Source organism: Ictalurus punctatus, chromosome 6 (assembly GCF_001660625.3).
Source record: "Ictalurus punctatus breed USDA103 chromosome 6, Coco_2.0, whole genome shotgun sequence".
Classification (NCBI taxonomy): domain Eukaryota; kingdom Metazoa; phylum Chordata; class Actinopteri; order Siluriformes; family Ictaluridae; genus Ictalurus; species Ictalurus punctatus.
Genome location: NC_030421.2, coordinates 30,465,878 through 30,486,942, shown reverse-complemented (window position 1 = coordinate 30,486,942; position 21,065 = coordinate 30,465,878). Strand labels below are relative to the sequence as shown.

Below are 21,065 nucleotides of genomic sequence, written 5' to 3'. Positions count from 1 at the left end.
CCCCATTCCATCTGTCAAATTAAAATTCCAATCAAAGGATATTAAGTATTTCCTGCTGGCCAGAAGCCCATCATCAGTGCCTGAGTATTGAGAGGTCTGAATGAAATGGAGAAAAAAACTACTCACCTATATCTGACCTCAGCATCGCTGTCGATAGCCATGCAGTGATCGAAAGGTATGGCATTAAGAGCTCTCATGACTGACAAAAAGCTTCAGCTTGGATGGTATTCTGTCTTGTTTGCATAAAAGGCATTTCAGAAAGGAATAAATGTAAAAGTGAATATTCTCATCACCGGCTTTTTATGTTGCTGGGTAAAATCTACAAACATACTTTTGCATTAACCGATTTTTAACATCGGTGGAACTAAAGGTTGAAGGAAAACAGCTTAAAGAAAACCTATGGTCTTTAATTGTATTTACATGTTTACAGTAAGTCATAAAATACCACATATATCATCTGTGGTATGGTAAACATTTAAACTTAATCAAGCCCACATACCCTCCTCTGAAAAAGTAGCATCCTTTTTAAAATCTTGAATCAGGGCAAGCTACAGGTTTTGTTTTTTTATTTAAAAAAAACTCTTTCTCTCTGAAACGTGTGCACCACCATGAACTCCTTACCACTACAAAGAAAAAGGAAGAGACTTCCTTTTCCAATGCCCGATTTAGTTTTAAGCTAGCATCAGGTCTTTTTGTGCCGTTTTTGAGATGTAGTTGAGCTTTGAAAGCTAATGTAGCAGGGCCCAAGGGTTACTGTTTAATTACTGTTTCATTATTCAGTTTTTGTTCTTTGATAATGCTGAATGTTTTCATCAATTGAAAATGGAAATCTACGGCACTTATTCAGGCAATGCTTATTTTTGATATATTGAAAACACATTGAATCGAGACACTACTGTATCGTATCAAATTTGAATTTTGTATCGTTAAACCCATAGTACAAATATCTCCGCACAAAGTACAGTATTAAATGTAGGGGGGCCAGTAATTCTGACATATGTGGCTTTGTAAAAAAAAAAGAAAATCTGCAGCTTAATGGGAAAAAAAGGCCCAAAAATCTAATTTATCTAATTGAATTTAAATCCAATTTAAAAATTAGATATGAACACCAATGTAACAGTCCAATGATAGTGTTTGTGAAGACTTGTTTGTGTTTATAATCAATCTAAATATCAGGACTATAGACTGTGGTGCAGAAAAACGCATTTTTCCCCAACCTCAAAGGACAGACCACAAGCCACCGTCATGAACAGAGCACTGACGGACACGTCCATGATTACAGCTGTTTATAGCTGCTATAAAACAAGTCATAAAAAGAACCAACTTGTGGAAGTTCGTGGAATTCCACAACACTAAATGTAGCTATAAATGGAGTCAAATAAATAAATAATATGTAATCATTGGCAAATTGCTGTGGTATAAGAGGAGGGAAAAAAGCACATCGGGATGTGCTGCTATAGGAAAATTCGGGGTGCTACCTCTAACTCTGCTTTGTGTTGGACCGCATCACACAACTCAGTCACTGATTATTTTTACTATTCCCACAAGCCCTGTCATGTTTTACTGTATATTCCTTATATTAAATGCAAGTAATAAGACAAATCGTTGATATCTGCTCCCTTGCTTCAGACTGAACCTCCCAACAAATTCAACTGAATTCAAGTTAAATCTTTAACATGAATTTACAAGAATTACAAGAATTTCCTTTGGGATCAATAAATCAATCAGAATATCCTTTGGGATAATTTTGCTGCATTAAACAACCGACAAAACCAACAATACAGGAAGTATATTACTCTGATTTACATAACATGTAGCAAATCAATTTCAATCTCGAGAACCAGAGACCCATTCAAATACAAATGTAACTGCATGCGGTCGAAAACTTAACAGAATCCAATCCAGACATAAAGAGCAGTAAAAGGCTTACCGCGGGCCGTAATTTTCATACCTCGATCAAAACAGAAGTCAAAATCTGCTTTCAACCTTTCTTAACGAAACCAAAATACTATAAAGTTATTATATTGTCAGTTATGAAATGTTTTGGTGTGTAAAAGGGAAAAATTACAGCAGGATATACCCAACTGCCAAAGTAAGAAAACACTGTTTACATAATTCTGCAGTAAAATAGTTAAAAGACAAATTCACCCAACATTCTGTCACGGCTAACAATAAGGCCTGGTAGTGTTTAGTTAACACTGTCTTATTTGTAAAATCCTCTGAAAGAAAGGGTGCGCCTGTATTCCGCTTTAACTTCTGCATGTATGATATGTGGAGCAAACTGGCAGATTAAGCAAATTGTTAATTTGTTAGAAAAGGTAAGTGATAAAGTTCGATCATGAGTGCTGTGTGGGAATGAAGCTACAAATGAGTGATCACACCTTTAAGTGGAACAGCTTTTTAAAAAAAAAAATCTTTTAATTGTTTTGTTTAGACAAAAATATAGTGCAAACATGACTGTGACCTCAGCACCAAGTGAAGCCCCGGAGAATAGTAATGAAGGAAAGGTTGAAGGATAGTCCAGGTTCACATCATGTCCAGCTGTGTGAAAAGAAATAAGAGCATACAACAAGATTAGCCAAACTCCCACAGAGTGTAAATACAAAAACACATTCTACCAACAATCAGTTCGGTTTCCACCCATACTGATCGATTTAGCACCAACAAGGGCACTCACCAAATCATCCACGTCTCCTGCGTCCTCGTGGGAGGGAGCGACTGCCACTTCTTCTTTCTCTTCAAATGCCAGAAACTAGTGAAGGTATAGAGTTTAATCATACACAGGGCATAAATCTACATCATAACAGCCATACACACCAAACCATTTTCTTTTTCATTGTCTTTAGAGAATAACAGAATGTTAGCTTCTTAGCACAATCTGGTTGAATGACTCTCAAACAAAAAAAACATGAGATGGTATACGCATTTAAATCACCTGGTTTGCCTCTTGCTTGGATACTGTGCTGCTATCCACTTCATCCTTGCTGATTAGTGTTATAGAATCTGCAGACAGAAATCTGTGTCAGTCATGATGCCGTCTAATTACCCTTCAAACCGAAAAAAAAAAAAAGCTAAATAAATCATATCCACACACCTGCAACGAGCAGGTCCCAGAATGCCTGAAGATTCTTCTCTGGAACGCTGTTCTTCAGAGACTGCATGTAGCTGTTGAAAAGCTCCGCATTTGATACCTGGAAAAAGTTGAAATGACTTTAGCACTTCAGCTGGTCTGTTGTTCACAAATCAATTATGTACATGTAATCAATCCTTTAGTTTAATTATACTCTGTGTAGAGACCTGATACTGAATATTGGTTCTGGCATGAAATTCTGGATCAGTATCAGTCTGGAATTCACATTTTCTTCCCAGTCAGAAATAAAAGGATCTCACCATCACACCTGTCATGTTTTCTATGGGATAAATGGGGGAACTCCTCAACCACCACTAGTGTGCATTAGGCCCCACACAGACCACAGGGTGAGCACCCCCTGCTGACCTCACTAATACCATTTCCAGCAGCAACCATAGTTTTCCCCAGGAGGTCTCCCAACCAGGTATTGGCCAGGCTCAACCCTGCTTAGCTTCAGTACGAAACCAGGCAAGAACTTCAGGGAGATATGGCTCTGGCTCTGGCGTTAATGTTAAGGTCTTACTTTCTTTGTCACACGAGCTTTGTATCTGATCACCTGGAAGTAAAAACTGCCTGCTGGGATCTTCAGTCGATGCAGACCGCTAAGTCGGACATCACTAATTGTAAGAGGTTTTGATTGACAAGTACAATTTCTAACCTCATTCCTCATATTTTATGTGTTTATTGTTGTATTAGTCCATCCATCCACCCTAGACGGGATGCCAACCCATTGCAGGGCACAATCGCACACACACTCACACACCCATTCGCACACTACAGACAATTTGGAAATGGCAATCAGTGCATGTGTTTGGACTGGGGGAGGACACCCCCAAAGCACGGGAAGAACATGCAAACTCCCACTGAACTTAAGCCACCCGTTCTAAATACAGCCCTGAGTGTTTCTAAAAACGATAGGAATTACGTTTTAGTTATTATAAATTCATTTTAAGATGTTTCAGACCCTCTCAAGCATCATATATCCTTGTAGACCTGTACAATTAAAAAAAAAATAAATAAATAAAAATACCCTCTAATTACATTGAAGTGCTCTGATAATGATGATTATCTGGGATTAACATGTATTAGTACATTTCAGTGCACAGTCATTCACACAGCTCTGTAAACAAATGCCTAAAAATGCCCACGAGTGCTTTGTCAGAAGACTCAACAGGTGTTCAGCGCACTCGAAATGAGAATTCTTGTGACTCATCAGAAGCGACTCATCTGCTGTTTGGAGCCATTAATGCTCGTGGTGTGTTGAGAACACTTACAACTGCATTCGGTGCAGCCGATGATGATGATGATGATGATTACCTTTCCCCCTCACCTGGACTGATAAGAGCATGAATGACGTAAGAAAGTAAACACTCCAGATGTGTCGAGTGGGGACCTTAGTCTAAATATGACACACTTAGCAAAGGTAACTCTGTTAGCCTGCTAAAGAAGATACAGACTGACAGTAGTATTGATTGTAAAGTGAACCCTAACGGGATATTGAGCCTTGATTGAGCATTCACCTTAATGGACTGCTCCCTAAAGGCCTGGACACATGTGATGGTCTTCATGTAATAGTCGGTGCTCCTGTTGCCCAGCAACTGCTCCATCCTGTGGGTGAGCTGCTCGCATGCTGGTGTAAGGACCAAAAACAAAACGAGTCAGTGGGACAGTAACACAAGGACACGCAGAAATGTTGCAAAGCTTTGACAAAGGTGACAAAAGCAATTATTTCAACAGACGTGTGAACCTGATCAGCTGTGAGCGAGATTTCTGCCGATGACTAACATCATACTCAGCGGAAACAGTAGAGACTGCAGAGTACACTCAGAAACTAATCTGTCACCGGTGTACTAAAGTGCTCACTTGCTGAGCAGTGCTATGAATGCTTGTTTTTCACTAAGTGGGTGTAACACTAAATGGAAGACAGAGATATCTGAGAATGCCCGAGATGATATTATATTAAATAATATTATTTATTGCAAAGCTCTAAAGCCAATATTCAAAAGGCTTCAGTCTATATATTCATATACGATATGTGCAGAATGTACAGTGCCAATTAAAAGACTTAAACATTTGGAGTATATTATTAAAGTTCAAGGCCTATTGGTGCCACAAACAACATAAAACTGTATGAAAGAGTATTTAATTAGAGAAAAATAAGAAAGAGAAAAAAGATGCTGGTGAGAAAACGACTGATTTCAGAAACTATAACGTAAGCGATAACAGCAACGAACTTCTATTTCATACATTCTACAACACTAAGCAGAACTATGAATGGATAAAATGTACTGTTTTGTTTTTTTGTTTACAAATAAATTGTAATCCTTGGCAAATTGCTCAGGCAAAAAAAACCCCAAAAAGGAATAAAACATATTGGGATGTGTTGTTATTGGAAAATAATCAACTTCAGGGTGGGAATAATAACTACACTTCGCACACTTTGGGTTGCATTATTGATCGTTTTCCTTTTCATACATGATTTTATTCCTTATTTAATTATGAGCCATGAAATAAACTTTTTTTAAATGTTAAAAAGAGATAAAAGAAATAAAAAGCGCCTGTCCATATCTCACCTTGGTCAAAGGGAATGGTCTTCTTTTGAACCAAAGTGCGGAAGTTTTCTGCAGGGTTCACGCTACCTACCTGTAAAGACGATACATGGAGGGACAACATTAACCTTCCTGTCGATTTTGTTCAGAATCACATTAAAATCCTGGAACTTATTTGACGCTTTCTCACAGAGGTAATGTTTCCCTCTGAAGTCTCTGCTAGGCTGAACTTCTCCCCTTCATCCATTTTGAACTTCTTTGCGTCTGGCTCTTCAGTGCTAGGTGGAAAAAGAGAGCACAAACTTTTAAGCACCAGGGATTAACAACAAGAAAAAAAACAATACCCACATAAGGCTCCTTTTCTGAATCTAATTATGGTGTACATTACAAGAGATACAAGGATTTTCCATGTTTGCTTGGCTTTCCCGTTTGAAAAACAGATTTGGGTATAAATTCAGTTTAGTCTTAGACTAATAAGGAGCTTCAGCATGGAATCATTATTATTGATACTATGCTGTAAGTGCTTAGCAGTGCAACTTGTCACCTACAGTCTCCAGACTTCCCTCCTTTCTTGCTGACCAGAGATTTTTTTTTTTTTACCTATTCCCAAACACATCCGCACTGGTCTTCTGGCCCTTCTTTTGCACCACCTCCTTCAGGCTGAAGAGTTTCTTCATCTCCTGCAGAGGTGCACGGCAGCGGGCAGAGACAGCCTGGGGCCGATCCAGCATCCGCTTGAGCCACGGCTCCATAGGGGGCAGGGGTGCACCTGGGTTCACCCCACGATGGTGTAGGCACTGGGGTAATGAGAAAAAAACAATGTCTATTACGTTTCTATGCAGACAAACTTTGGTCAACCTAAACACCCCCCTGTATACACCTGTGGTCGTGCAGCCAAAAGGTTTACTTGCTCAGGGTTATGATGGATGACAAAAACCTTTCCAGGTTATCCAGGTCATTTTTAAACGTACATCAGTACATCAGAACGTTCACTGTAAACGTTAAAGTCACATGACAGCTGTTGAATTCTAAAGGTCCATCAATTCACACCTTCAGTTTTCAGTGATATGTCATGTTACTGTAAAAAGCATCGTGATGTCACATGAGATATGTAAATGCCTGGGAATTTCCCAGCACTCAGCAGATGAGGTCATACCTGGATACTGTAGACATGTACCTAAGAGATGCTGCTGTAATTATAAAGATGTTTCTGTGCTAATTCCAGGACTCTTCATCACAATAGGCTCATACTGAACATCCTTTTAACACACTAAATACTTCGAAATTATAGTATATAGTAGGGCTGGGCGATACATCGATATTATATCGATCTTGATAAATGGTTACGCGATACACCTTTCGGAGATATCGTTGGTATGGTGATGTATTTTTTAAAATTATTATAATTTTTCTTATTTTTTACATATTTAATAATTACAAATTAGATGATACGGACTGCATGCCTTTGATTTGACTATTTTTTTTTTGTCTTCGTAGGCATTAAAGAAAAATATCGTCAAACCCCGTTTAACGTATTTTTGTTTATTTTGCTACTGTTTTTGCAGAGAGTTTGTTAGCTAAATTATACATCATGATGTGCACTGTGTATCGTAGAAATGATTATCTCAAGTATCGTGTTATGATGTTTTTGTCATATCGCCCAGCCCTAGTATACAGTTGAAGAAGAGAATGATTTATAATTCCACTATTCAGTAGAACATTTGAGTCTGGATCCTTTCGAATTTTCTTCCTCGTGTCATCTCAGGAAGTGTTTTGTTGTTGCTTCTGGCTTGCTCATTAATGAAAATAAAATCAACATCGCATGAATTTACGCATGAATTTCTTCAAAGCTGCTCTGTAACAATGTCTATTGTTAAATGTGCGAAAAGTGATTCGAATGGAATTGAGATGAAGTCCCTTAAATGAGATTCAATTCTGTTTTAAAGATGGTCTCTATTAAATCCCATGGCAATAAATTAAGGTATGCTACAAACAAGTTTAAGTACATGCCATTTATTCTGTGAAAGTGATGGCTCAATTTTCTCCCCACAGCACAGATACATCATGAATTGTATCCTTGGGCTAAATTAAATACATGAAAGTCTTCAGAGCCAATAATATGGATCAAGCTGTGGTGGTCAGAAAAACATGAGTTTTTGAGAAAGAAAAAAAAAAAAAAGAAAAAAGAAAAGAAAGAGAGAGAGAGAGAGAGAGAGAGAGAGAGAGAGAGAGAGAGAGAGAGAGAGAGAGAGAGAGAGATAAGACTAACTACAAGCACAGCAGTTTTCTGCTTTGCCCTCTGGCTGATTTCAGACAATATCTTGCACAAACCGAGCTTTTAAATAAGCTGTGTGGCTCTCTTACCTGGAAGAGTCTCTGAAATTGTGGGTTGGGGATTTTGTTGACTTTGAATATATCCTCCTTCTCTCCATCTTCACCCTCCTCCACCAGCATCATAGAGTTGATGAGATTGTCCACTGCTGACAGCTGAGCCTCTGGGTAAAGAGAGACAGAACAGCATTTATATATACCAAAAAAAAAAAAAAAAAAAAAAAGGTTCAGGACAATTTTGACAGCCAACAAACACTGATCAATAATCCATCAGCTCCCTACATCTTTTCTCATGTTTATAAAAAATCAACACCTAGCTACACATGGATTTAGGCATGTCATGATCCTGAAATTTCAGTCGAAGATTATTAGAGAACAGTGCTCTTAAAGTATAAATCCTGCTGAGCAGTAACACTATATTGAACGGCAACATTTCTATGGCTATAAAATGCTTCACACCGTCTGTCATTGTGAATCATCGATTTCAGGCATGCTGATATTTATTTACTCACACTACAGCCTCCACAATAGATGGAATAATAGCAGTTGCTATTGTCTTTCTAGGTTCTGCAAATCCGGTGCGTTACTGGTGCATAGATTTTTATTATTATTATTTTTTAAATTTGTAATATTAGTGACTTTGATGATTTTCTACTGAATTCTCCCTTTCCCATAAACAGTTAATGCCCATGTCTCACCCTTCTCCTACTGCAATCATAGACTATGATGATCATACTGAACATCCTTTTTAACACACAAAGTATAGCTTTACTTACTATACAGCTGTGGAAGAGTAATGATTTAAAATTCCACTATATGGTTTCACCCAAAAGAGGATAGGGTCCCTTTTAAGCCTGCTTCTTTAAAGTTTTCGTCCTCATGTCATCTCAGGGAGTTTTTTTCTTGTCACTGTTGTCTGTGGCCTGCTCGTCAAGGATCTAAACCTACATCAGGATAGCTGAAAGCTGCTTCGTGACCATATCTATTGTTAAAAGTGTTACACCAGAGGTACCAACATTGATAACAAGAAAATCTTGGCTTGGTGTTTGTGGTTTAATTCCACAAACACCAGGCTAGTAATTTCTTATTATCAATGCACATGGCACATTTTAGGAATAAGCAGCTCCCCGATTTTTTCACTGAATAAAAATACTACAGTCCTACTTCTTGATCTGTATTGGCTTGTGAATTCACCTAGCTGAAGTCTACGTGAAGCAAAAGAAATCGCAGCTAAGAGCAAATGCATGTCTTTCATGTCCCGCATCCTTTCCTGTTCAGTTAACTAGCTTTTTTTTTTTTCCAATGGGAGAATTTTATTCACATTTGTTCTGATCACTGCATTTGGCTAGCAAAGCTGAAAAGTATATATCGACATAGCAATGGGACAAAAATCATTAAAGCTATGGCTAAAACATAGACGTTGGCAGCTCTGAAAACCAGCAGTGATGTTGTGCTTTGCAACTTAAATCAATGTTGCTCACGTTGACTGTTGACCGCACACAGCAAGGGAAGACAATTTGTGTTGAGGTGTTTGTGTGTGTGTGGGTTGTGACATAAACCAGAGGTGTCAACACTGCTAACAAGAAAATCCTAGCAGTCAGAGAGAGAGAGAAAGAGAAAAAAAAAAAAAAAACTTTATCACAAATTCCACATATCTGTAGATGAGGTGTATAATTTTATTTTATTTTTTCCCCAAAATGTGATACAGTGAGAACAAAGATCTAGAGCGAGCACTACTTAACAACAAGCAGATTCTACATATTCTTCAGTCTGTACAGGATTTTTGTTATTATTGCGCCCAAAAATGCTTGATTTTGAGTTTTTAGTGGTGAAATCGCAATTGCACAGAATTGTTTTGAACGCTCTTTCGCAGTGATGCTTGTTGGTAAATGAGACCTTTTAGCTGTACTCATGCTTGAAGCACGTGAATCGAAGGGCACTTTGACTGAATGTGCGTCATGATGACGTCACGTGGCGTGTCTTGGCCCGAATCTGCAGAAAATCTGCATAACTTTGAAAAATTGCAAGCCCCTGCGAATATCACGGCGTTTCCACGATTGCGTGTTAATCCCTGCGATCGCAAAATCATGGAGGGACTGATTTTTTTCGGAAGTAAACAGACCATAGTCCTGACTTCTTCTGGCTCACAAGACCAGTACACAGGTCAACTACTGCCAGGAGAAAATGTGTGTCTTGTATTATATATTGAATGTAAAACAAGCTCAGTCAGCTCAAATAACTAGGGTTAGGTGATTATAGAATAGTCACGACAGGCCTACTCGATTTAGGTTCTAATAAATGTAGCTCATCCTAAAGAAGCTGATTTTTCTGGGGGGAAAACAGTATTTCCACAATTTTGGAAAATGTGGCGATTAGATTTTTTTTGAATTTCCACATTTCTTTTAAAAAAAAAAAAAGAAGGAAAAGAAAGAAAAAAAAAGAGAAACATAAATGGTCCAGTTTTCGACATATCAGTCGGATCCCATGACTTCTCACCTGATGGAACAAATTTCTTGTTGTTCTCCAGTGAAGGGAAAGCGAACTGACGGAGGTCCTCCATGTACGGTAACTGCACATACACCAAGCACTGGGGAGCAGAGGAAGGAAGGACAGTGACTCCAGGGTGACACACATAGCATGAGGCGTATTTCTGTATGACTCAGACCCACATACCTCGTATTTGTCTTTGACGCAAGGAAAAGCTGCTCCTACTTGTGGGTTGCAGCGGCGGTCATAAATATAACGAACAATAGCCACCATCTTCAGACTGTCCAGAGCTTGAATCAGAGCGGAGAGCGCAACAGCTGCATGCTGCAACACACATATACACACACACACACAATAAACCACTGAAATTGACATTTACCAACAGCATGTAGTTTTGCCAATAAAAACTAGGACTGGCCTTAAAAGCGACTGACAAAAATGTGAATTTTCCAAATGTCTTCTAAATAACCTAAAACTATACATATAATCTGTGTCAGGACAGAAGTGCGCTGTAATAACAACATTTATATACCATGCTACACTTACCTCATCATCTTTAGCAGCAAAAACCTTAAGAATCTGCTGGCCCATGAAATGATGGCGATGAATCTGCACAAAATAAATACATATTACAACAGATCCTAATATTATATAAATAAACCACACCCGTGTGTGTAGAACATTTGAGTTAAGGTTAATCGGCCAAACACAATGCATGCTGGAGTGACTGATTTTTTTTTCTCTCTCTCTCTCCAAGTTTGAAAACTGAAGTTGCTGAATTTAGAAAGTGTGGTGAATATTCTTACATTTGTAAACAAAGATCTTTTGCACTGGTCTGAGATCAGATTAGGATGGCGAGGAACCGTTGCAGCATCATTTTAAGAACAGGAATCCCTATGTGCTGATTTAAAGAGAAAGTGCTCCATCTTGTGGTGAACAACTCACCAGCTCCTTCTTGGTAAAGCCAAGCACAGCAAAGCTTTTTCCATCGCACTTGTACTTCATCTGCTCTTGGTCCACTTTGGAGAACGGGACAATGTCACTCCCGTAACGGAAACCTAACATGAAGGAGAGTGAGAAAAAGAACATCGCATAATTAGATACTAATGAAGTACAAATTGCTTATGCAAATGTACTGTTGAAATTCCAACGGTAACACTTTACAATAACAGTGCACGAATAATCATGCACTAATACCTGAATTAATACTTACTTAAGCCTGTCGCGATAATTACTACATACGTCATGTGACACGAAATATCACCCATTGTATTTACATAAAAATTATCGTCACCAACATTTTAGCCGATTGCGCTGCCTCTGTCATCTTGTTTGCTCTCTGTAGGTACGTTCACACAGACAGCGATTTTATCGCTGCAAGTCGCCAGTTCCTGTACTATAAATTTGCCAGTAGGCGTTCCTACTACTGGTTGCCATAATGGGTGGCACAACTAGCATTCTACTTTTGACAACAAATGTCACTACAATGAAACATTCTGGAAGGAGAGCGATCTTATATAAAATTCACCAGTGTATATATACACATCATATCCTATGAGATGAAGCAGAAGCATGTAGAAGTGTGTGCTCTTTGCCATTGCAGCCATCTATCAGTGGCAAAAGTGCAAGCGCCAATTAGCTTAGCTTATGGCCTTAGCATGTTTAAAACAAAATAATAATAATAAAACACAGATTTTGCAGCAATTGAGCAAAATCCCGGTGTAGCTCCTATCACAGTAAGTGAGCATCACCATCAGGGTGTCATTCACTATATGCTAAATGAGTGTTTTCCTGACAACTACAGCCAATTTGGAAGAAGTCTAAATGGATTTGGTTTCAAAGCTGCAATCCACAGATCCGGTGTGGGAACATTTTGACTTTAAGCCGAATGCGAGAGGAGAGCCAATTAACGTGAACGAGCCGGTATGTCGACTTTGGTTAAAAACAGTGGCAATGAAAAGAGGCAATACAGCTAACTTAAAAACTCATAAAACACAACCATCCCATCCAGTTTTTCAACCTGGGAACAAAATAGCAGTTGGAGGTAGAGGGGTGTCTTCCCCTCCATAGCTAGAAAATGGGTTTGGTGGTGATGATAATGCACCTTGCCACAGAGCAAAGAGTGTTAAAGCAATTCTTCAGGAAAGGCATATCAACTTAATGACATGGCCAGCAAACTGAGAATTTATGGTGGAAATTAAAAAAAAAAAAAAAAAAAAAAAAAAGGACCTACAAAGCTGTCAACCACTATTCAGAAAGACATACGTGGATTGTGGATGCCTTTTCCAGGCAGTGCAAATATAAACGTGACCACGCGAAACGGTGCACACTCAGAGATAGCGTAACTCGCCAAAAAAAAAAACAGCATTTAAAAATATTCTGCAAACTTTTGACAAGCAATACGAGCTGCCAAAGAGAACGTACATCGCCCAAACTGCCATTCCAGCCTTGTACAACAAAGTGAAAGAGGACATACTGATGACTTTTCTCCTTTTACTCTGCCACTACAGAGATGTGGTCGAGCCAAAATATGACCCCTTTGTTAACAAAGGTTTATTTATTATTTATTTATGTTTTATTTGGTAAAAAAATTTTTGACATGCCAATTCCAATGTCTAAATATTCTTAAGAATGAAAAGTTCTTTGAAAGAGCGTACTCGCATAATTATGCTATTATATTATCGTTATAATATAATCAGTGACATAAAATGCTCTTAAAATGACAATAATATCGTTTACCACAATTATTTCTGAGATGATATATCGCCCGACAAAAAGTAGTTATTCAGACAGGCCTATACTTACTTAAATATGAACTAATGATGAGTTAAGGCATGTACTAATCACCAACTAATGCAGAGCTAAATTTAACTACGACATGAGTCTTATAAATTCATGCGTGAATAACGGCCACTGTTAATGTATTAATTAACACGTTGGGCAAACTACATCAAACGAAATTATGCAAATGTGCATCATTTCAAATTGTTTATATAATTTGCCTCATGCAGCTGCAGACACAAACATCATCGTATGGCGCTAGATGTTAATAGATGATAGCTTCTGCTAAATGAGTAATTATTGCTGTATTCATTTCACCCTTGTTTTTAAAGGAGCAGTGCCTCGGGCCCGAGTCACCCAGTGCACGTACTAGTACTACAGTGGGATTTAAAGAGAAATGGATAGAGGATGAAATTATTGGTGCTTATTATTAGTGCGCCTTTCTATGTTGGATGTTTGTGTGCGTAGCTGCATATGGCAAATCATATAAACAATTTGAAATTATGCAGGATTAATTCATATTCTTTCTAACAAAGCATGTTTGATTTAGTTTACCCCTACATGTTAACGAATACATTAACTAACAAATGTGTACTTAAAGTGGTCGTTATTCATGCATGAATTCATAAGACTCACGTCGTAGTTAAGGTTAACTCTTTATTAGTTGGTGATTAGTACATGCCTTAACTCATCATTAGTTCATATTTAAGTAAGTATTAATTCAGGTATTAGTGCAGGATTATTAAGTGTTACCAACAAAACAAACCCTGCTATCAAGACTTTTTCCTTTACTTAAATTGGATAAATAAACAAAAAGTTTCTAAAGAAGTGGGATGGCCCAAGAAACCTAAAGGGCCACATCTCACCCTGAATGACATCATCTTTCTGCACTTCAGTCTCATTGTCATCGTTGAGGCAGTAGACTGTGTCCCTCTTTACGTCATCTTTCTGGTGACTCTCAGCATCTACTATGGCCCAGGTCTTCTTAATCTTCTCCTCACACACCTTTACAGAAAATAAAAAAAAAGAGAGAAATTCAGCTTTAACAGTCCCATTATACCATGTGTTGCATAAGTATTCATCCCAACTTGAACCAACCACAATATGTCTCCAGCATTTGAAAGTGCAGGATATATATATATATTTTTTACACTATTCTGTGCAAACTCTATTCTTCACTCGACTGTTTTGTGAAAATCCTAGGACATCAGCCATTTCTGAAATATACAAACAGGCCCATCTGGCACTGACAACCATGCCGTGGTCATTGACAACCATGCCATGGACATTTGTTTCTCATTCGGACATATACTGAGGCTCTTGACTTGTATCTGCATGATTGCTTTGCATGCATTGCTCTGCTGGCAAATGATTGGCTGATTGGATATGAACAGGTGTTGAATGAACAGGTGATCCTGTCTGCTAGGTGTAGAAATTAAGTCCCACGCAGGGTCATGTTTCAGCTCTACCAAAATCATCTCTTTACAAATTTATTATCTGCAGTGATAGTGACTGAACAATTACACATTACTCTTAAACACCGTGCCCTCTGGCACCTTTTCCCCAGTGACTCACAGCTGATATTTGGATTTTCTTTAATACAGCAGCTTCTGTAAAGTTGAAGGACAGCTCACCGTTTTGTATCCGATGATGCGGATGGACAGGGAGCTTCCAATAGTAAGCAGACAGGACCACCCCGTCGGCCGTCTCTCCGTTCGCTTAAACATGGACAGCTTCTCCACAGCATCGCTGTTAAACAGAGAAACAAATACATCCAAAAAAATTAAGACCTTGAATTATTTCATTATTTCCCTAGAGTGATATACAGGCTTGTAGAGACATGGACTTAAATCTGATCACGTGACCATGACTTGCAAAGTGAACTAAACCTGCTTATCTGAGACTTGGTTAGAACTTATGAAGGTTATTATGTTAGTAATTGTTTTCATCCATTTTCTGTACCGCTTATTCTATACAGGGTCACAGGGAGCCTGGAGCCTATCCCAGGGAACTCGTGGCACAAGGCAGGGGACACCCTGAACAGGGTTGCCAACATATCGCAGGGCACAATCACACACACACAATGGATTTATTTATAATTTGACACCATATCGTGGGGCGGGGATAGGCCCACACACACTATGGACAATTTGGAGATGCCAATCAGCCTACAACACACGTCTTTGGACTGGGGAAGGAAACCAGAGTACAAGGAGCAAACCCCCGAAGCATGGGGTGCGCAAACAGGGGAATCGCACATCCAACCCTGGAGGCGGTGCGGGGCAAACGTGCTAACCACTAAGCCACCGTGCCCCCCCATTTCATTAGCATCTTCGCAAACTGTGTTATTACAGCCTACTACAGTTATTTAAATTAGAAAGAGTCTGCATTATAAAACATCAGTTTTTAAATTGGTGGGATATAAATCTGTACACATAACTCGGAATAGGAAATAGGAAGTGAGGAAGGGCGGAAGGTTTATAACTCACTTTTTATAGTCACGCATGTGTCTCTTGAAAATCAGGCTAGTATAAAGAAACTCCCACAAACCAAAAGGTTCAATCTTAATTAACATGCTAAATGTCCACTGAACCTGAAAGTGTAGACTTCGTCCAGGCCATCTTCTTCATCCAGAGAGGTCATGACCTGCCTGACCATCTCCAGCCCCTTCTTCTGCTCCCTGCTCAGGCCTTTTCCAAGCTGGGTCGGAGGCCTCGGACCTGGTCTGTCTCCGTCTCCAGCAGCCCCTTCATCTGCATCCACAGGGAATGGCAGACTACAAAACACACACACACTTCAGGCATGTGATCTCACACTTGCTGACGTTGTGTATTTTTTAAAATCCTCGATCATAATGACAAAAGTAAAACAATACGTAAATATACTATCGTTCAAAAATCTCTCACAAGAACTGCAGGGTAATGCCAGCTTTCTTTAAATTGCCGATAATGATGTCCAGCTGATCTGCGCAGGCCGGCGTGTTGAGGTTAGTGAGCACGGCGATATTCAGCTTCTCATACTTTTTCCCCCTAATCAACACATCACATTATTTAACCTTCAGAAATCTTAAAATACATCAACAGATGGTAAGGCAGGAAATAAACTTACATGGTTTCCTTTTGTAGAAGATCCATGCATACAACAAGAGCATCAAGCCCTGGAAGCCATCACGTCAAGGACTTGATAATGTCTGATGTTCACTGCATCATACTGACAAAATCTATGCACTGCATATCTATCTGTCTGTCTACCTATCTATCTATAACCAGTACTACTCATTAATATTTGCACTGTGTTGATAATGCAAGTTAGAGGTCGACAGATTGATCGGTTTTGCAGATTAATTGGCATCGAAAACTGGAAATATCGGTTATCTGCAAAAATCGAGAGTTTTTCCTGGTTGCGTCTGTTGTGGGAGCGGCTGAGGGTCCACTTTCATCATGCAGTATGAGAGCGGCCTCTGGAAGCAAAATAAAAACTTTCACTGACAAATTTCATTGTGTTGTTTGAAGTGTTGTTTTTTCAAATTCATTTTGGAAGTCTGTTTTTATTTGAAGTGTTATACTTTTTGGTTCAGTTTGGATGTATATCTTTTATTTACTTTAATATTTATTAATAGTTAATATATTGATAATTTCATTTTTTTAAAAGTACAGTACATTTACATGGTACAGTCAATACTGTTTATTTTTGTAATAAAGTTCAGAAATATTTTTACTTTGAGTGTTTTCTTTCTGTGTTAATTTGAAAAACTATCGGTTGATCAATCGGTTATCAGCAGGTACCGCCCAACTTAGTTATTGGTAAAATCCACTATCGGTCCAGCTCTAATGCAGGATAAGTACATGTAATTGGCATTGATATCAGAATTAATTACTTTTAAATACTGACACAGCTTGTTACACTTGCTAGTACTAGTATAAATAATCGTCAGCTATATGAATTTCCAAAATAACTGAATACCAAATAAATAACTAAAGCAAAACAAGCAAATGATATGAGACATAAATGTAAGACGTAAAAAAAAGAAAAGAAAAAAGAAACCCGGTTAGAAAGGATACAGTCAGCATGCTGACCACCAGGAAGAAGATTATGTTCAATTTCCTCCAGCAGGTCGAAGTCGGCCATCATCAAATGTCGGTGTATGCAGATGTTCTGGTACTGGTCGTCTAGAGCAAGTGGATTCTTGGTGTCATCCGTTCCAAATAGAACCAGGCCCAACTCATTTTTGTTTTCAGCAAAGACCTAAATTCATTGTAATTTCATGACCAGACTGTGAGTGACCGTGAACCGATGGATATTTTATAGTGTTAAAGTAAAGCTACATACCTGGCGCTGGATGAATTTCTGAATGATCTTCTTAGCTTGCTCGAATGGGGCTTCCTCGCCAGGGGCTGAGTTACTCATAGAGAAGCCCACATCCATGCAAAGCACCACAGCTGTCTGCAGAGAAAGAGAGAGAGAGAAAGAGAAAGAGAGAGAGAACACTCAAAGTGGGCACTTAAATGTGAACTAAATCTGCATTCTTGTCTGTGCATTACACGTTACAGCGTACACATAGAGGGTGAAAGTGATTTTGGAGAGGTGCAATGTGTAGCTATGGGGTGGGTGATACAGCAAAAATAATATATTATATATTTGCCTTCTGTGAACACCTTCTAAAGGTGAAATTTGCCACATATTCTGCTCTGGGTTGGATGAATACAGTAACATTCAATATTTTATTAACGTTAAACACTATCTCAGCAGATTTATGTTGAGGAAAACAGATTCTAAATACACATACATACTTTGTACACATTGCAAATGTGTATATTTTGTTACTTTTGACTGTTTAGTGGCATTTTTGTTTTTATTGTATTCAACGTTACTCCACCTTAAAACTTCATTCAGACAAGTCCGGACAAGTGTTTCTGCAAACTTTTATGCAATTATCATACAAATCAAACAGTATACAAAAACATGTATACAAAAACAATTGTGTTAACACGTATTGGTCTATTTAATATCTCACTTATATCTGAATTATACATATATATGCATATATATATATATATATATATATAATTTTTTACCTTGGCTGCTCGCGCCATGTCGATGGTCTCACACTGTTATGGGTCCGGAAGGAACATACAGGCGCGACACAAGTCGTTCCGCCCGAAATGGTTCCGGGCGCCATTCAAGCACAGACACTTCGAGTTTGTGAAGCCCTTGATGGTCATGTTATAACGCACGTTCATTATGTAACTCACTAGTGAATTATGTTAAGAGGTAATCAGAATGTTCATTCATTCATTTTCTGTAACTGCTTTATCCTGGTGAGTGTTATGGTGGATATGGAGCTTATCCTGCAAACACTGAGGGTGAGGCGGGTGTGTGAGGACACTTAATGAAAATAGCCATAATCAATGCACTTAAAATTACACTGGCTGTGTTGCTATTTTTGTACCACATAATCAGGCATGGTATGTCATGAGAATAAAACTATACAATAAAATCTGTTCATTCATTTTCAGGGACAGGGTCGCAGTGGATCCAGCGTATATACTGCGAACACTGGGTGTAAAGTGGGAATATACCCTGGATGTGGTGCCAGTCCTTCACTGGGGAACTTGCTATACTTGCATTCAGGCATTCACACACTTATTTAGAGTAACCAATCCACTTACTGGCATTTTTTTTGGGGGGGGGGGGGGGTGTAAAACTGGAGAATGTAGAGTAAACCTGCCATGAAGGTGAGGAAAACATGTTAAACTCAGAGCTCAGGATCAATTTAGTGAATTAATTAGTGAATTAAATAGCATACACGACTACTTTCAAAGCTGTTATCTGTAAACTAAGACAATATATACACTCCATACAACATTTTCAATATACAGTAGGGGGAGAGTGGGGTAAGATGAGACATTTTTTCATTATTTACTTAACTCAAATAAGGGAAAATGAGGCAGAAGTACAATGAAAGAATCTCACCCAATTTCAGGGTGTTTTGACAAAGGGCTCTAAAAAATATGGCTTCTTATAAAAAAAAGTGTTCTTGTGGCTCGATTCGCCCCAGGTTAGGGGTAAATTGATCCGAGTCAGTGGGTAAATTGCACCATCTGGGGTAAACTGACCATCTATCTGAATCAAACCCATGTGAAACTTTAAAGGTAATTAACCTCTTTTTTTTAAAAAAAAAAATTATAATCAATTTTCCTTTTACAATTAGACATATTTCTTAAAACATAAACCCAACCAAATGAAATTTAAATGGTAGCTCTTGCTTTTGGTATCAAATTTTGCTATTACAAAGTGACCGACTGACAAATCTGAAACGTCTGGTTCACTTCTCTCATCCTCAGGAGTCTCATACTGAGATATGTCTTTCTGAATAGTGGTTGACAGATCAGCTTTGCAGGTCCTTTTTTTTTTTTTTTTTAATTATTATTTCCACCATAAATTCTCAATCAAACTGAGATCCAGACTGTTTGCTGGCCATGTCATTAAGTTGATATGCCTTTCCTGAAGAAATGCTTTAACACTCTTTGCTCTGTGGCAAGGTGCATTATCATCACCACCAAACCCATTTTCTATCGATGGAATGCGAAAAGTGTCCAAAATTTGAATGTACACCTGTGCACTGACTGTTGAGGTCTCCCCTGTTCCTTTACATGACATGAAACCCCATATCATAAATGAGTGAGGAAATTTGATTGTCTTCTTCAGGCAGTCATCTTTATGTTTCATTAAAACGGCACCAGATAAAACTTCCAGCATCAGCTCCTTGGCCAAAGCAGATTCGTGATTCATCACTGAATATCACTTTCATCTGATCATCCACACTCCAGGATTGCTTCTCTTTAGGTGTTAGTGCTGATTTTCGTTGGGCTTTCCTTTTCCGTAAAACCCATTTCATTCAGCTGATTTCTTATGGTTCTGTCACAAACACTGATGACACTTTCAGCGAATTTGTTTTTCATTTGTATAACAGCCAGGTGAACATCAAGTGTGGTGATTCCATAATTATTTTCCAGGGCTAGTAAACAAAGTCAATATCTGGGTTACAACCCTTTGTATTTTACAAATGCATCAGTAATCTCAGGTACAGTGTGGAAATTGACTGGTAAGTTTTACTAAACATCTTGGAGAATCTGTCACACTTGCTCCTGTTTTTGCAGGCATAACCTTTCTTTACCGAAATACAAACTAATGCAGAAGTCATAAAATAAACATCCATCCATTTTCGGTACTGCTTGTCCCCACTGTATAGCTATCCCAGAGAACTCGGGACATGAGGCAGGGTATACCCTGGACAGAGGCCAGCCTATTGCAGGCAGAATCACACACAAATTCACACACTACAAACAATTTGGAAAATGATAGTCAACCTACATTGCATGACTTTGGACTAGGGGAGGAAACCAGAGTGCCAAGAGGAAACCTCTGAAGCACAGGGAGAACAAGCAAACTCCACGGACACAGAGCGGAGGTGGGATTCAAACCCCCAACTGTGGAGGTGCGAGACAAATGTGCTTCGTGCTATCTATTAAGCCAACATGACCCCCCCCCCCCCCCCCCCATAAATCTATAACAAAAATAGTGTGCCTAAGATTTTTGCACAATACTGTATGTGCAGGCAAGTTTCATGTATAAACACAGCTTCAGTAACAACAGCACTACAGCCCTGTCTTCATAAGAAAATCAATGGAAAGCACATATGCAAATATGACTTGTTTGTTGTTTTGTTATGCATGACCTTATGTTCCTAGAAAAACCCTAAGAGAGCCATGTAGTATCAGACCTAG

At 38.6% G+C, this 21,065-nt stretch overlaps 1 protein-coding gene across 1 annotated transcript; it reads right to left on the bottom strand.

The window, feature by feature from the left end:
- Positions 1-1,796: 1,796 nt before the first annotated feature.
- Positions 1,797-18,460, bottom strand: xrcc5 (X-ray repair complementing defective repair in Chinese hamster cells 5). The gene is made up of 21 exons (XM_017470820.3): positions 18,354-18,460; positions 17,608-17,721; positions 17,340-17,523; positions 16,387-16,435; positions 16,185-16,307; positions 15,872-16,054; positions 14,913-15,027; positions 14,145-14,283; positions 11,443-11,555; positions 11,044-11,106; positions 10,684-10,821; positions 10,507-10,597; positions 8,044-8,174; positions 6,280-6,476; positions 5,870-5,957; positions 5,704-5,773; positions 4,651-4,760; positions 3,095-3,191; positions 2,936-3,003; positions 2,678-2,752; positions 1,797-2,541 (listed from the first exon to the last, which is right to left on the bottom strand). The coding sequence occupies exons 1-21, from the start codon at positions 18,369-18,371 to the stop codon at positions 2,527-2,529; spliced, it is 2,181 nt and encodes a 726-aa protein (XP_017326309.1). The 5' UTR covers positions 18,372-18,460; the 3' UTR covers positions 1,797-2,526.
- Positions 18,461-21,065: the final 2,605 nt, after the last annotated feature.